The sequence below is a fragment of the Diceros bicornis genome, chromosome 13 (assembly GCF_020826845.1).
Source record: "Diceros bicornis minor isolate mBicDic1 chromosome 13, mDicBic1.mat.cur, whole genome shotgun sequence".
Lineage (NCBI taxonomy): Eukaryota > Metazoa > Chordata > Mammalia > Perissodactyla > Rhinocerotidae > Diceros > Diceros bicornis.
The window spans coordinates 53,102,428-53,119,739 of record NC_080752.1 but is presented as its reverse complement, the minus strand read 5'-3'; the positions used below and the strand labels follow the sequence as shown (position 1 = coordinate 53,119,739).

The window sequence follows — 17,312 nt, the reverse complement described above, 5'->3', positions numbered from 1 at the left end:
AGAAAATCCCACAGGTCCCAAAGAGAACCAAAGAAAGGACTATCTGTGCCCTTTCTAAGCTCAACCAAATCAGAGAATTTGCAAATCTCACTTTATTCTCCAGATCCTTCCCCAACAAAATGAGCAACAATTACCTCATTTGAATTTAATCCATCAGTTGCAGCCAGAGGCACTTTCCCATGCAGCACTGTGCCAGTCACCTCTTTTATTCCAAACGCTGGGGAATCAAGGTCCTCCTTGATCCACATTCCAGCAGAGGAAGCCTCCTCTAGAATAGGAGTTCCTTCTGAGATAGGCACAAAATTAGTGCGGGCAGTATCTCCCAGGACGGATATGCCAGCAGGGAAAACTTCCTCCATAGCAAGCACTGCAGCAGCTGGGGCGGCAGGCTCCTCTGGGGTGGGCACTCTAATAGCTGAGATGGCTAGCTCCTCTGAGGTGGGCACTGCAGCAGCTGGGGTGACAGGCTCCTCTGGGGTGGGCACTCTAATATCTGGGATGGCAGGCACCTCTGGGGTGGGCACTGCAGCAGTTAGGGTGGTGGGTTCCTCTGGGGTGGGCACTCTAATAGCTGGGGTGCTAGGCTTCTCAGGAGTGGGCACTGCAGCAGTTGGGATGGCAGGTTCCTCTCGGGTGGAGGCTGCAGGCTCCTCTAGGATGTCATCTCCTGTGGTAGGCACTGCAACAGCCAAAACAGCCCCCCCTGCGGAGGGCTCTGCAACAGCTGGTACAACCTTTGTGATGCCCACTGCAGCAGCTGGAGCAGTCCCCTCTGAGGAGGGCTCTACAACAGCTGTCACATCCTCTGTGATGGCCACTGCAGCAGCTGGAGCAGTCCCCTCTGGGGATAGCTCTGCAACAGCTGGTACAACCTCTGTGATGGCCACTGCAGCAGCTGGAGCAGTCCCCTCTGAGGAGGGCTCTACAACAGCTGGCACATTGTCTGTGATGGCCACTGCAGCAGCTGGAGCAGTCCCCTCTGGGGAGGGCTCTACAACAGCTGGCACATTGTCTGCGATGGCCACTGCAGCAGCTGGAGCAGTCCCCTCTGGGGAGGGCTCTACAACAGCTGTCACATCCTCTGTGATGGCCACTGCAGCAGCTGGAGCAGTCCCCTCTGGGGAAAGCTCTGCAACAGCTGGTACAACCTCTGTGATGGCCACTGCAGCAGCTGGAGCAGTCCCCTCTGAGGAGGGCTCTACAACAGCTGGCACATTGTCTGTGATGGCCACTGCAGCAGCTGGAGCAGTCCCCTCTGGGGAGGGCTCTACAACAGCTGGCACATTGTCTGCGATGGCCACTGCAGCAGCTGGAGCAGTCCCCTCTGGGGAGGGCTCTACAACAGCTGGCACATCCTCTGTGATGGCCACTGCAGCAGCTGGAGCAGTCCCCTCTGAGGAGGGCTCTACAACAGCTATCACATCCTCTGTGATGGCCACTGCAGTAGCTGGAGCAGTCCCCTCTGAGGAGGGCTCTACAATAGCTGGCACATCCTCTGTGATGGCCACTGCAGCAGCTGGAGCAGTCCCCTCTGAGGAGGGCTCTACAATAGCTGGCACATCCTCTGTGATGGCCACTGCAGCAGCTGGAGCAGTCCTCTCTGAGGAGTGATCTACAACAGCTGGCACATCCTCTGTGATGGCCACTGCAGCAGCTGGAGCAGTGCCCTCTGAGGAGGGCTCTACAATAGCTGTCACATCCTCTGTGATGGCCACTGCAGCAGCTGGAGCAGTCCTCTCTGAGGAGTGATCTACAACAGCTGGCACATCCTCTGTGATGGCCACTGCAGCTGGAGCAGTCCCCTCTGGGGAGGGATCTATAACAGCTGTCACATCCTCTGTGATGGCCACTGCAGTAGCTGGAGCAGTGCCCTCTGGGCAGGGCACTACAGCAACTGGAACAGTCCTCTTTGAAGCAGGCACTGCAACAGCTGGGGCAGCAGTCCCCCCTGGGGCAGACATTGCAGCAGCTGGGACATCCTCCTCCATGGTGGCCACTGAAGCAACTGGCACATCCTCCTCTGGGGAGGGCACTGTAGCAGCAGCTATAGAAATCCCCTCTGGGGGAGACACAGCAGCAGCTGGGACATCCTCCTCTGGAACAGGTATTGCAGCATCCGGGGCATCTTCTACAGTGGGCATTGCAGCAGCTGGGGATGGCTTCTGTGGGATGGTTACCCATTCCTTCAAAACTGGTTCAGTATTACTAGCCTTGGTAACTTGCTCCTCCAGAAAGATATTTAGCAACGAATCTGAATGTCTCATTTCTGTCTCCGCTCCCTTCAACGATGCCACATTCAGCTTCAGCTTTATATCATTCACAGCTTCTACTCCATCTCTGCTATGTCTCAGTCCTCCAACCAGCAGGTGCAGACTCAGAATCTCTGACTCTGGGGACTTCCTCTGGAGACCCTGGAAGATCTGATCTGGGAAGTCTCTATGAAAATGGGCTGGGGCTCTGTCCTCCAAAAGCTTGGCTTCATAACCCAGCTCTTGGGCCTCACCATTCTCATCACCAACTTTCTCCATGCACAACAATTCACAAGGGTCCACATTTCCCAAAGAAGTCAGACCGTTATTTTCTTGATTAATAGCTCCTTTCTTACTTTCCAAATGAATCTCATCTGTTAGTAAATGTGAATCATATGACAACACTTTTACTTCAGATCCTGAGGTAACATCTGTTAGTTCATAGCTAAAAGCAGAACTGAAGGGGACACTCTCAACACACTCAACATTTCCCTCAATTTGACTGCAGCCTACTTGGAACAAATTGCCATTTTCTTTGGCCAGCTCAGCTTCAACGTCTGATACATTTTCTTCATGAGAAGCCCTGCGATCCGAGTTGGACAATCCTCCTGGGTCCAGCTTTCCTGGTAACTCCAGATCAGCCGGGTGTCTGAACTTAAATTCCCCTGCAGTCTTGGGGCTAAAAGGCACTTTTTCGCACTCCTCACTAACAGTGGAAGTATCCCTCATGGTATCACAGTGGGCAATAAGTTCCACTGCGTTAGGCACCTGAGAAGAAGCCAGGGCGTTAAAATATTCACAATCCAATTCAGTATCATAGTCCTTTACCCTTACATTTAAAAGGCCTACACGTTCCTTTTCTAAGGCAACCCCTGAAAAATGACTAATTACAAGCAAATATTCTGCATCCTGGGATGGGGCCAGCCCTTCAGAAGAGGCTTGATTCTCCAGCTCCACTAGAGGAGTTACTCTTTCTTCACATAAACACTCTTTTTCAAGTTCAAGAAACATCTGTACTGAATCTGTGTCAGAGAGCTGCTCTGAATCGACAGGAACAACAGTACATTCTAAATCTGAAACAAGACCCTCTAGCCCCTGAGCCGGTCTGCTTTTCAGCTCACCTATAGCACTCTCACCTGTGAGAACACAACTGTAATCAAGAGAAGTATCTTTGACAACAGAAGCCAAATGGTCCTTAGCCGGCTGTGAGTCACCAGAGCAACAAATGTGACCACCAGCTAGGTGATCAAAAGTCCCCAGGACAGCAGCTGAGCAATCAGCTCCATCCTCCACGACTGCTACAGTGTTTGCTTGTTCTCCTTCTTCAAAAATATCTGCCAGGCTGTTCTTTTTCTCATCTGCCACTAGAAAAGTTTTTCCTCTCTCTGACAGTTTCTCTTCCTCCCACTCCTCCTCAGCCTCCATCATGATCCATCGCTCATCCTCCTCAAACTTTAGCTCAGACTCTGTTTTCTCTCTCAGGCTGGGGGTTACGAGAATACGCAATTCTGGATCCAACAGCTCTTCACTCAGGCAAGGGGAGAGAGGTGGCATTTCCACAGTGCAAGCTGTGTCCCCAAGGGGGTGCTGCTTCTCGCTGAATCCTCCCTTAGCCAAACTTTTCATGGCTCTGGGCCAGGTTGCACTTGAGAATCTGTGTTCCTGCAGTACATCTGTGTTACCACTTGCTGCTGCAGCTTCTGATTCTGGAGGCTGGAATTCACGGGGAGAGCTCTCAATGTGCTGCTGAAACCTGAAGTCTTGGCAGTTTCCACTTAAGTTTTTCACATCCTGCACTTCTGGAATACCTATGGATTTGGACACATGTTCCAGAGTTACTGACTCTGACTGAGGTTCCTTGGAGTCCAAATGACCAGAACTTTCTGTTAATGCAGAACTGGATCCCTTCTTCTCTTGCAAGGAAGGATTTGAAGCACCAGCTTCTGAAACCTCACTGAGAGAAGCCTCCATCCTTTCTGCAAATTCTGGGAAATTGTGTGGCATGAAGGACTTCCATGACCTCCTGTTAACATTGTCTTTGCGTTCCACATTTGGTCGCCTTCTGGGTGGCACAGGTGCTGACTTCTGCACATCACTGCTTAGCTTTAGTGCATCAAATATTATTCTTTCATCCAGCTTTTTGCCTTCTGGTGCTCTGGATTCAAAAACATTAGATGCTGCTCCTAATGTACCATTGCTGGATATAGTACTTCCCTCTATCTTTTCCATGGTGCTTTTTGAAGTCTGATTAAGCTTTGACCCCTGGTCAATTTGCTCGTTTATCCTCATTGTATCATATATAGACCGCTGTGGAACATAGCAATCCTCTATATAGCCATCCTCTTCCTCTCCTTTCCCCAGGCAGGTGGGGTTCTGCCTTAAACAGTCTGGCCTGCTGAGTGGCTTACCCATACTTTTTCACTCAAGATGAACCATCAACCTTTTACAAGTTTTCCCAGGTTCCCCAAAAATGTATTCTGCATAAGTTAAAAATCCTTTTACATGTTCATAATTCCAAACCACCAACTGGATGTGCCCTCCAGAAAGGCCTGGAAATCCCACTTTGAAACCATTCTGGGATAAGCTCTAACAGGAACAGCCTTTTCCTTACAGGCTAGCAGCCTCATTGTTGCAGACAGATAAACGGTATAAACTTATAATTCCTTGTATGGCTTCTGTTTGTATTTTTTTTAAAGAGCACTGCTCTAATTTAGTCAGTAAAAAAAAATCATCTGATATTGACAAGTCTTATTCAATATCTAGTTCCACTCACTTCTCACCCAAGCAGAGTTGGAAACAGCGAATTTATTCCGATTGTGTCCTTTAATAACAATGGCACAGCCTCTCTGGTCTTCAAGTATGGCCCAAGCTCCTAAGAATTCCTTTCATTTTATCCTCAGTTCCAGCCCTGGAGAGTCCAGCTGGTCTGAATTAGCCATTCGTCCTCCCTAGTTCGGGTGTTTGAATTTGAACTAGGCTGGTCGGCGGATATTTCTGCAACTTTAAACACAGGAAGTCCTTCATTCGGGGCCAGCTTGGGGCTTCCTGTCTCCAAAACATCATGGCATTGTTGTGGCTCCCAGAACAGCCCTGCGCCGTGGCCGAAAAACAAGGCGAGTGGAGCCCCGGGCCGGGCCTTTCAGAGGCAGGCAGGCTGCAGTAGCCACCGAGAGTCTGTCGGAAGGGCTCGTTCAGCGCGGCCCGCTCCCCCGCGCCATGCTGCGCGCCCCGAGGGCTAGGGTTGCCTCACCGCAGGCTGGCAGGTGGCTCCCGCACCGGCCTCGGGTCCCGCGCTCAGGAAGTTAGTTTGTCCCTCCGCCAGCTGAGTCCCGCGTGCTGTGGGCGCCGCCTCCCTCGCCGCCGCCAGTCCCCGGCCCGAAGCCGCCGCGCCGTGGGCTGCATGTCAAGCAGCCGCCTCTATTCTCCGCCGCCGCCGCCGCCGCCGCCAGCCCCGCGGCCCCGCCGTCCTCCCCGCCCGCAGCTGTCACGGTCCCGGCATGCAAACTTCTGGCTGGGAACAAAAGGCTCCGCTCGGGCCGGGCGGGGCGAGCTCTCCTCCCTCGCGCCGCGAGGCCCGCTCGCCCGCTGCTCGCTGGAAGTGCTCGGCTGGCGGGCGGCTCTCCTCCCACTTCCCCGCGCCGCCCCGCCCGGGCAGGCCCCCTGGAAGCCGGGAGCGCGACGCGGAGAGCCAAGGGGAGGACGGCGGAGGCGGAGCCGGGGCGCGGGCAGGGAACAGGAGCGACCCGAGCGGACGGGGAAGGGGCGGCGGAAAGGATTGGAGGCCGAGGCTCCGAAGGAGGGGCTTCGGCGCGGTTCCGGGCGAGGGAGCCAGAGCGCCATCCGCTGGGCTTACCAGGCCCACGCCCACCGCGCCCCGGGCCGGAGGGAAGGCCCCGCCCCCGAGAGGGCGAGAGGAGGGGGGCTGCACCGCGCGAGCCTCGGCTGCGCCGCGCAAATCCCCTGACAAAGGAAGGCCCCGCCCTCCTCCCGCTGGCCCGGCCCCCCCCCGCCCCCACCGCGTCCCAACCGGCCGGGCTCCGAGCCCAGCCCTAGGGCGAGAGAACTCAGAAGGGGCGCCCCCGCCTCCCCCAACCAGCCGGTTCTGGCAAGGGCCACTCGGGGCCCCATCTGCCGGCAGGGTCGCGCTGGCTGCGGCGGGCCGCCTGTATCGCTCTCGGCTTCCAGCTCTGCTTCCAAAGGCTGTCCCTAGTCTCTCCAATGTCACCTTTGGCGCGCCCTGCCGGGTCCAAGAACACTCCAGCCTTAAACCTGGCACCTTCCTGGTATCCGAAAAAATTCGGTCACGCTCAGAGACCAAGTTATTGAACAAACTCTGGGCACCTGCTCTCTCCCCCTTCTCACGTATATCAGGTCTTGGGCCATTCTCCCACCAGGATTTCTCTGCCCACAGACCTCAGTGGTGTCAATGACTGAGGAATAGGGATGGAGGGAGGTGGGCAGCGGTGGAGGTGCCGGCAGCAGTGTCCCACGCCCAAACACCTGGGCTCCTTTATTGCTGTGCACATCCAAGGAAACTTGAGCCTCTTTGGTGCCAGCTGAAAAGCATGGGTCTGTATTTCAAGTCTGAAGACGGAAAATACTAGGGAAAGGTGGCCCACAATCCCGTCCACAGCTTTTTGGCTTTTAGAAAAACCATCTAGTCACCTGGTAACTGTTAAACAAAGAAAGTACAAAGGGCAACACAGGAAACTGTCCATGAGAAGCAGCTGTATTTCTGAAGGCGTGTGATACTCTGCTCCCTTTGTGATGGTCATTTTCTGATTTTATGAAGGAAAAAAAAGTCTTGAAATATCTGAATCTCTGTTGGACCATGTGGTCAATATAGACGGTAAAACTTACATAAAAGTTATTTCTATCCTTTACATAAACAGTAAGTGAAGCCAATAGTTGGTGTACCAAGATCTGGCAGTGAAACCCTGAGCTGAGCCTTAGGCTTACTTAGGAAGCCAGAGAGGTCTTGGGCAAAAATGAGGTGTGGGCTGAAGCCTGTGATCAGAATTAAGCAACTAAAAGACCTTTCACTGGCAAAATGTTTTACACTTCATTTCTCACTTCAAAAGAGGCTGCTGATCAATTCTGCCAACTCAAATCCAAAAGACTCTCTCCCCATCTGTAAACTGGAAAGTGGGGGAGGGGTGCAGACTAGATTATGTTTTGACAGGCTTCCTAACTTTAATACTCTTTAGTTCTAAAACTTTTAAAGGAGCTGCCCCAGAATCCTGAGTCTCCCTGGTCCTATACTGTAAGACACTAGAAACCCTGTCCTCTGAGGAACAAACAGCAGAAAAAAACAAGAATGCTTGACCTAGAGAAGGTTCCAGGCAATACGATCAATGTGATGTATCTGAAGGGCTGGGATGTGGGAGGAAGGAAGCTTGTCCTGGATGGCTCCTTAAGATGGCACATTAAGATCCAAGGGCAGATTTTGAACCAACAAAGAGTTTTCTAACAGCTATTCAAAGAATAGGGTGTCCCCTAAAGTGATGACTTTCCTGACCCTGGAGGTGTTTGAGCAGAAATTCAAGCAATCATTTGGCAGGATTTGGGGGAAACAGATTTACAAATCCTCTATCAGTTTGTTCAGGATGAATTTTAAGGTTCCTTCTAACTCTGACACACTGTGATCAAAAGGCTTGATCAGCTTACAGATCTGATACGTAACATTTCAGGGAATCCGGGTTTTAATTTTCCTTTAATTATTCAGTACAACTGGAAAATCCCAGGGAAGGCAAGATCAATTTCACTAGCAAATCTCCCTGACCAAACATACTCACTTAAGTGTTCAGATATCATAACAGACTGTTTAGTGTGCCAGGGCCCCTCTGGTTGGAAGAATCTGAGGAATTCTGGCTCTGGACTAAGGGTGGGTGGTTATTCTATTATAAAGAATGATCTTGATGTGGAATCACAAACTTCATGGCCAGAAATTCCTTTCCTGTTTCCTCACCACGTCAGGTGCCAGTCACTTCAGTGTTTTCTTAACCCCTCCCCACACCTATATACCTTATTCTCACCACTCTCACCAATGCTCCATATTATAATTAAATAAACAAGTGGAACTTTTTAGCAACTATGAAGTTCAGATTCAAATTACTTATTAGCTTAAGTCGCACTCTCTGACTAAAGTGTTAGGATAATATTACAGAGAAAACTCCCAAAAGTTCAAACACAGCCTTATAGAAAGGATTACATAAAGTTGCCCAATCCTCCACCCACCCAAAAGCAGAAGCCCAAGAGTGCTTCGCTCCTTTTTTATCATCAGTGTGTGTTTAGAAAGAAATCCAGAGAGGAAGCACAAGGTGTTTTTCCTCCATGTCTTATTTTTTATCTATTCCTGAGTTTCTCCTTAGTTTTGGTATGTGGAACTCTGCCAATAGCCATCTCAGTGACTGAAATAAATACCTGATACAGCTTTCAGCCTCTTGTTACCCTGATAGCTCCAACAAAAAAAGCATCTGTTCATTTCACATGCTGTGTGTAAACTTTTAAAAAGAGTACAGGGAGCTCCAGAGAACCTCTTTGGATGCTTCCCCCACTCCTATAACCACAAATATATGTGCTGAAGCCAAATTTCAAATTAGTTTCCAATTAGTTGATTACAGAGTTCAAAGAATTCTCTACTCATTTCGAAATTCCTAAGAACAGAATTGGTGTCTGATTTTCCTTCAGTGAACTTAGAAGAAAGAACAATCCTGGCCCTTCCTGCTGTCTTCCTAATTAAAGACAGCCGAGTGGAGCCTCCTCACACCCTAACACAGCTCCCTTTCCAAGTTATGGACCTGGCACTTTGCCTTTGTCTGCTCCAGACTTAAACCACCAGCCCCCTAGGGCAATCTGGAGACCCCAGATCCACACTTCCTCAGATTCTATAACGCCTTTTCATCCACCTCTCTCTCTTGGAGGATTAGTTCTGACTAGAGAAGGATACAGAAGACTGGTTGGATCTTGCACATTTTAAATCTACAAAATGCCTTTCATCTTAGGCTCTCTAGGCTTTACAAGCATTTATTTAGTGGCAAGTGGAAACTCCACAGTATTAGTCTGTACCTGTTGGGCATTAGTCACTACCATTCTTCAGTGCTTTTATTATATATAGATGGCTACAGAGTGGCTCACTGAGCAATGCAGCGTGATGTGAAGTTTGTTTTAAATGGGAAACTAAGGATTTTGATGCTATTTGAGCTCTCTTGTATTCCCGAACCCATGAGAAAACTTTGCACACACTCTGCAGGAACTCTCATGACCCCTTTAAGCCCTTTCCTACTTGTAGACTTTCCAAAAGACAGTGTATTAATCCCTCTTTTAGCCACTCACCAAGACAGTGGTGATGACAAAAGCATGGGGCTTTGCAAGTTAGAAAAGACCTGACAGAAGAGCGGGGGAAAGGAAGGCAGGGGGAATCAGGGAAGGCTTTATGGAGGGAATCACATTTACTCATTAGGATTTGGATATACAGAGATGGTGAAGACAAGGATTTCTAAGTGAAAGGCTAGAGGCAGGAAACCTAAAGAGGCAGAGACCCTAATGAAGCAAATTCAAAGTCAGCAGGGCTTAAAGTACAGGGTGTATAAAAGGGAAAAATGAGAGGTCAGAATGGTAAGTAGCTCACCAAGGCCCTTGAATGCCAAGCATGAATTTTCACTTTATTCAGAAAACCATTACTATATCAAGATTTACTTATTTAAACTTACCAGGGGGTCATGAGAGTTATTGAGTGGTGTGTGGAAAGTTTCCTAAGATTTTGGAACTGGGTGCTCATTCAACTGCCATTTAATATGTATTATCTCATTTAAAAAATTCAAATCCTTAATTTATAAATGAAGCATGGGGTGGTAAACTCACTTGTCCAAAGTAACACAGCTATTAAATACCTAGGCTCTTAAGATCTGAGCTTAGGTCTACAGACTTTGCATTGGTGTCAATCTGTATAGAATATAAATTGTAGATGGGGAAGATTGAAGGTGGAACAATCAGTTAGGAGGACTATACAGTTTAGGCCAGAGGTAATAACTTGGACTCACGAAAATGAGGAAGGGACTGTTAAGTGAGGAAGGGCCTCTGAAAGAAACTGCGGAGGCAGAATGTTTGGACTTCACAACTGACCAGATAAAAGGTAGAGGTTAGGGGGAAAAATAAATTTAAAATAACGCTGTAGGGGCCAGCCTGATGACATAGCAGTTAAGTGCGCGCACTCTGCTTCGGCAGCCCAGGGTTCGCAGGTTCAGATCCTGGGCGCAGACGGAGACACTGCTTGTCAAGCCATGCTGTGGCGGCGTCCCATATAAAGTAGAGGAAGATTGGCATGGATGTTAGCCCAGGGCCAATCTTCCTCAGCAAAAGAGGAGGATTGGCACTGGATGTTAGCTCAGGGCTAATCTTCCTCACACACACAAAAAATAATGCTGTAGTATTACTCTTGGATTACTGAGGACACAGGAGTATATAAGACAGAAGCAAGGAGGAAGAAAATATGTGAAGAAGATAACATTCAATTTAGAGTGTACTGAGTGTGAAGTCCTCAAAGGCTACCTATGTGGAGGTGTCCAGAAAGACCTCACACACAAAAGACTAAAGTTTGGGGTAGAGATACAGATTTGGAGGCCTTCTTCCATAGAGCAGTGAAGGGTGGGATATCCCAGGTGTTAAGTGTGGAGAGAGAAGAGAAGAGGGCAGATGACAGAATTTCAGGAACCACATGTTTGGGAAGTAGGAAGACAAATCAAAAAAAAGAAAGCAGAAGATCAGCCAGAGAAGAGAATGGAGAGAGTACAACATCAGGAAAGTAAATGGACAGGAAGCCTTTAAGAAAGGAGATGTGATGTTAAATGCTGCATAACGAATGAGGAGGACAATGAGTTAGACAAGGCCACTAGAGCTGGCAGCTAGGAAGTCAGCAAATACTTCCAACAGAACAGTTGCAGTGCAGTATGGGAGTTGGATCAGATTGCAGGGGGTTAAGGATAAGCAGTGGTGAGAAAGTGAGTATTGGTCCTCCCTTCTTCTTGGGACTCTGTTCTTTTGGCTTCCATGACACTGTGCTATCCCTGATGCTACCTTTCTAGCCAGTCCTTCTTTGTCTCTTTGGGCTTCTCTTCCTGTCTCCTTAAGGCAAGTAATTTCACAAGGTGTATCCTTGATTCTTTTCATTCATTCAATAAATATTTATTGGGGTCTACTATGTGCCCTAAACTATGCCAGGTACTAAGGGAGAGAGTGATGAGAGAGATTCTAGTAGGAGAGATAGACATTCATTTCAATTTAATTGCAGCAGGTACTCTGACAGAAAAGCAAACAGTGCTATGAGAGCATGGGTCAAGGGGCCTGATGTGGCCTGGAGGTTCAGGGGAGGCTTTCCTGAGCAGTGACTATGTGGGCTTTCACTTGGGACTGAGAGTAGTCTTTCCAGTTCCAGGGTTGCATGACTTTACAACTTTTACAAATTAACAACTTCACAAAGTTGCTTGGGTGTTTCTATGAAACAGGTCCCTAGGTTGAATCTCCAAGGAATATTGTTGTAGGAGTCCTCTCCAATATTAGAAAAGGAGGTAGAATAAATAATACACAGGGAAGAGATTTCTGCAAACTGTCTCTTTCATTTTGTGACTAAAGCAATTCTTATCATTAATCACAAACCATCAACTTAGGTTTGAATTTAAAGATTTAGATCAAAATCAGAGCTCTTACTTTGGGAGTGAATTGAAAGATAACAGAGATATTAAATGGTTCACTTGAATGGATGCAATAAATTTAAGCTGGAGAAGACCCAAGATAAGTTCAATTTCTTTGAATTCTTATCATCTTCTTCCCTTGACTCATATATACATATAATCAAATATTAGAAACACGTATTTGCTGAAACTGTAAAGAATTAAAGCTTTTCTGTAAAACGTCTTGATCTGGTATATATGCTTGGCAGAGAGATTAATTGTATCTGTGTGTTTAAGCTGCTTTCCTCTGAAATTAAGCTGATATTTTTTTCCCTCACATCTCAATATTTTAATTAAAGATTGATTAATATCCAGAGGTGTCTCTCTCACAAAGAGGCTGACTTGGTAGTTGCCATTGTACGGCAGCAGAGGAAGATAATATGGTCTATGTTAAAAGCTAATTAGGCCAAGGACCCCGAGATCATTAAAGCTGATCTGATGGGTAACTCTGAGTAACTGGGGAAGTCACTGAGCTGGTAATGGCTTCTGGTTAATTCTGGTTAATGATAGGAAAATAACATTGATTTGTAGAGCACATAAGCCAAGGTCAAAATGGTCTCGGAAAAACTTGCTGGCTGTGGGATCTGATATAAATGAATAAACAAACAAATAAATAAGTATATGTATGTATGCGTATATACAGTATATTTAAAGCTGTATTTGGGGCCGGCCTGGTGGCGCAAGCGGTTAAGTGCGCGTGCTCCGCTGCGGCGGCCCGGGGTTCGCTGGTTCGGATCCCGGGCGCGCACCGACGCACTGCTTGGCAAGCCATGCTGTGGCGGCGTCCCATATAAAGTGGAGGAAGATGGGCACAGATGTTAGCCCAGGGCCGTCTTCCTCAGCAAAAAAAAAAAAAGAAGAGGATTGGCGGATGTTAGCACAGGGCTGATCTCCTCACAAAAAAAAAAAAAAAAAGCTGTATTAAAGAGTCATGACCTAAACCCGCCTATGTATTGCTGCTCTACAGTTAGAACCAAGCTCTACACTTGTTTCCCACAAAAACTACTCAGGGAGGCTGTTTGTCCATCCATTTGTTTCATTGCTGTCATCAAACTAATTTTACCTTATCTTCATAATTTCCATTTTTCCAAGAAGAAAAAGAGTTAATCTAATCTAGTGCTGGGCCTTAGATCAAGTCTTCTGAGAATGATCATCCCCAGGCACAAAGGGCATAACTTTTCTTATTGAAAAGATTTCATAATATTCTCATTTGTATGTCTGGATAAACTGTTTTTTATAAAAGGATATTATAATTTATTGAGCACTTAATATATGCCCAGTGCTTTCATCTACATTACTTCATTTAATTCTCATAAAAACCCTAAAGGTATGATTACCATTGTTCACATTTTATAGTTGAAGTAACTATACAGAGAGGTTAAGTGATTTCTCCCAAGGTCACTCAGCTAGTAAATGACAGAGCCAGAATTCAAAGCTGCATATTTCTGATTCAAACTCCTATTCATTTCACTACACCAAACTGAAAGAAGTATGAGGACTTTTTTTAACTGTCAACTAGTTCAGTAAATGACAGTGACTCTAAAGTGACAGGTAATTACAAGACAATATTTCAGAATCTAGCCTTCTTCAAGTGCATCTAAAGTAGCAAATTTCTTTCTTAGTTTTGCTTTGCTCAGGCTAATACTGACACGAAACTGTGTTCCCTTAACATATGCTAATTGGTAGAGAAGGAAGAGAGCCCAGAGGCAAGCTAACTACCGTGAGGGACACACAAATGGATTTACTGAGATGAGAGATGGGACAAATGCATATAATCAGAAAATGCCAAAATTAAGCAGTATATGATAAAGGCCAAATGAGTTACACATCTTAAGTGATGTAAGAAAATAGAAGTAGTGAGCTGGGGGGATCAAGAAGGCTTTGTGGAGATATGGGACTTGAGCTAAGCCTTCAGGTATGGGTAGAAATCAAATAGGTAAAATGAAAAGGAGTGTTTGGGATAAGTGGATGGTCTATATAGGAAATAAGACTGGAAAGATAGTGGGGATCAAAATGTAGTTTACAAGACTAGAGAAGGAAAAGACTGGAGGCACAGTTTTAGACTAGTTCTGAAGGATGCCACCATTTAATCCATCAGATCAGATGGCTCCTGCATTGATCTAGGGGAAGGATAAGCACTCACAGAAAGAAGTGTGAATACAGACAGAAGCTAAGGGAAAACCACCTTGGAGGCCCAAGTTTTAGAAGGCTACAGCATAATTTATGTCTGTTTTTTCCGTGGGAACCACGTGCATACACGCTGGCTGTCCAATCACACTAGCTCTCGGCATCCCTAACAGAGGATCCTTTGTTCCAAACAGCAAGGCTCCACAGAGACAGAGTCTGATAAAATCACACCAACATCAGTACTCCCAGCTGGTGCAGGGGCTGATGCCGTTCCAGAACACACCCTACAGGAAGCAGCTTGAGATACACAGCTGATTGACTTCCACAGCAGGAGCCTTGTGGCAGGGTAGGGTGGGGACTGGTCAAGCATGGAGAGAATTCTTTAGCCACTGACACAAATTAGTTCACCAAGATCCTGACTTTATCCAACAGATCTGTATAAGTCACTCTCAGAACCAACACTATTTCTTTACTAAATTTTGAAGAAAGGGAGGAAAACCATGAAGCTTCCCCAGGTGGTAGAACTATTTCATCAGTTAACTCGTCATGGAATCTGAAGACAGCAAAATATTAAACCCCCTATCTTTCTAGAAACAAGCTGAATAATTCTTTGGTGTAAGGGGCTATCCTGTGTATTACAGGATGTTTAGCAGCACCCACTAGATGCCAGTAGCAGCCTCCTCAGTGGTGACAATAAAAAATGTCTCTGGACATTGTCCCCAAAGGGCAAAACCGCCCCCCAGTTGAGAACCACTGGTCAAGCATGAGCTTTGGTGAGAAACAGACCTTTGCAATCCCAGCTCTAACATTTACTTGCTATGTGGCTTGAATAAGTTACTTTAACATCTTCAAGTCGCAGTTTTCTTATCTGTAACTGGGATTTTAAATGTCTGATTTATAGGGGGGTTTTTAGGATTAGAGATCATTTAGATTTAGGTCTCTCTTACTGCACTTTCCACTGCGTCACTACCACTGCAATTCTTTGTGTCTTTTTGCCATACTACACTGTTAACTAGAGACTATCTGAGACCCCAGCACCCACCACAAGGATTGGCACAGCAGAAGTGCTCGGTAAGGATTGAGTGAAAGGAATATGAAGCCCCTTCCCCCTAACCTCCACAGAGGGATCCATGCACCATTACCTTGTAGCCCTTATTCTGATCCCTGGGTGGCCAAAGTTCTGAAAGCTCAACATTTCAAATCACAATACTGGTGGTAGGAAAATAGTTTGTGAAGGCCTGGAGAATAAGTGTATCCCATTAATCTTCCACAGCCAGCACCAGAGACTGGTATTTGAAAAGCACTCGGTGGTGGCAGTGGCAAAGTATTAAGGAAGGTGGGGAGGGAGCACATTCTCCCCATAGCTAGGTTCTTCCAACAGGAACAGCTGAGACTCGGGAAGAATTCGTCTGGCAGGAGACAGCTCACTGGTGCAGTGATGCTTTGGTGCAGTGACCTGACACGACTCCCTGTGGGACAGATTTTGTTCCTGGTGAACCAACCAACTCTAACAATAAAGTGCCCTTCAAAGCACTTCATCACACCTCCTAGAGGCTCATTGCTTATAGCTTCTGTGCCAGCCACCTGGCTTGAAAGTGCCTGGCATTTTTCTGAAGCTCCAGGACTGGGCTAAGGCTGAGACCACTTACCATGCATTTCTAGACACAGCGAGAGAAATTCCTGTTCTGCAAGTCTGTGCTCATCTCAACCACATTCACTAATCAAATACTTAACAATAAACACAAGTTCTGCATAGGTAAATTCTAGTTTTTCTAGAAACATATTTTTCTTCCTTCTTGTACAAAATTATGTGAAGAATCTTAGTTGCAAGTGCTACGTGCTGACACTATTGAAAAATTTCAGTAAACTGAAACTGCTCAGTCCTTTCTTTTGGTTGAGGATATATCCGTTTATCGCTTTAAAATCCTCCCTTGCTATCAAAATTTCCAGACAGATTTTTGTGAAATCCATCAACGCTTTCTGAACGACCTTCTATTTGATTTTACTACCTTCACTGAGGCGTGAGGCTCTTTTAGGATGATGTAATGGCTGCAAACTTGGGATTTTGCTTGTGATGCTGATATTTAAAATACTAATGGTGATACTTTAAAATGGGGCTAGAAAAAGTTCAACATGAAGCAAACTTAAAGGCCTTCAAGGCTCCTTCACTTTCTCCCCACCCTGTCACTACAGTGGGGGTGGAGAGGATTATTACAGAGCATTGGAATTCTTTGGGGGTGGGGAGGGCAGGGTGATCACATAAGGGTTATAAATACCAGCAGCCGAACTGTGAGCTCCTGGGCTCTGGGCTGAGGAGAACAACTGACAGACTGTAGTCTCCCCTTAAAGGCACAGAACAAGGAAGCTCCCTGAGTTATTTCCACAAAGGAAGTTCCTCTTCTCTTTAGAAATACAACATCAACCAAACACCTGCATCAACAACTCTATACAAAATAAGCTGCAGATGCCAAGGAAAGTGACTAGGAGATTTTAAACCAGGCACAGATTAGCATTAGGAAAAATAAAGAATCCAGGGCCTGGCTTAAAGGAAGGCTGACTTAGAGGCAGTTGTTGCTACCACACAGTCATAATCACATGATCAGAAGGCTGCTTGCTACATAAATATTTAACTTAATCAATGAGCACCTTTTCCAACTGAATCCTAAGTTTCCCACATATAGGTGGCAATTTTCTTCTAGAGCAGTGGTTCCAGGGGACATTTGGCAATGTCTCCAAACATTTTTGGTTGCCACAGTGGAGAAGGGTTGCTACTGGCATCTAGTGGGTAGAGATCAGGGATGCTGCTAAACATCTTACAATGCACAGGACACTGCCCACAACAAAGAATTATCCAGTCCAAAATGTCAAGAGTGCCGAGGTTGAGAAACTCTGTTCTAGGGCATTCTCTTTACTTCACTGGACCCTAGCAGTTCCTATTGGAGTAGTCTTGTTTAAGGAAGAAAGAAAGAAAAAACCAAGACAGGCCAAGGGCCAGCACAAGGTGGGGGTGGAGGTGGGAGTGCCTGCTCAACTTATCTTGGCTGCTGTAAAGCTGGAGAAACCTAAACCTCCAGGTGACAGACAGGTCATACCAAGTGTGATTTCCTTTCTCTCCAAGGGCAGGTAGATAATGCTGATCTCATTTGCTTTATTCTCTAGTGAATCTAACTGGCAAAACCGTAGATGGGCTGATACTGTCTTTGTAATT

General features: G+C 46.8%; 1 protein-coding gene across 13 annotated transcripts in view; it reads right to left on the bottom strand.

Annotated features, from left to right (window-relative positions):
• The window catches only part of MACF1 (microtubule actin crosslinking factor 1), a 330,156-nt gene that overhangs the window by 62,847 nt on the left and 249,997 nt on the right, over positions 1-17,312 (bottom strand). Inside the window, exon 1 of one of the 13 annotated variants that reach the window (XM_058553765.1) lies at positions 135-5,902. The exons of the other annotated variants lie outside the window; for them this stretch is intronic. Coding sequence (XP_058409748.1) covers positions 135-4,661 — 4,527 coding nt within the window. The 5' untranslated portion in view covers positions 4,662-5,902. Of the gene's footprint in view, positions 1-134; positions 5,903-17,312 lie in introns of those variants that run through there. 13 annotated transcript variants of the gene reach the window in all.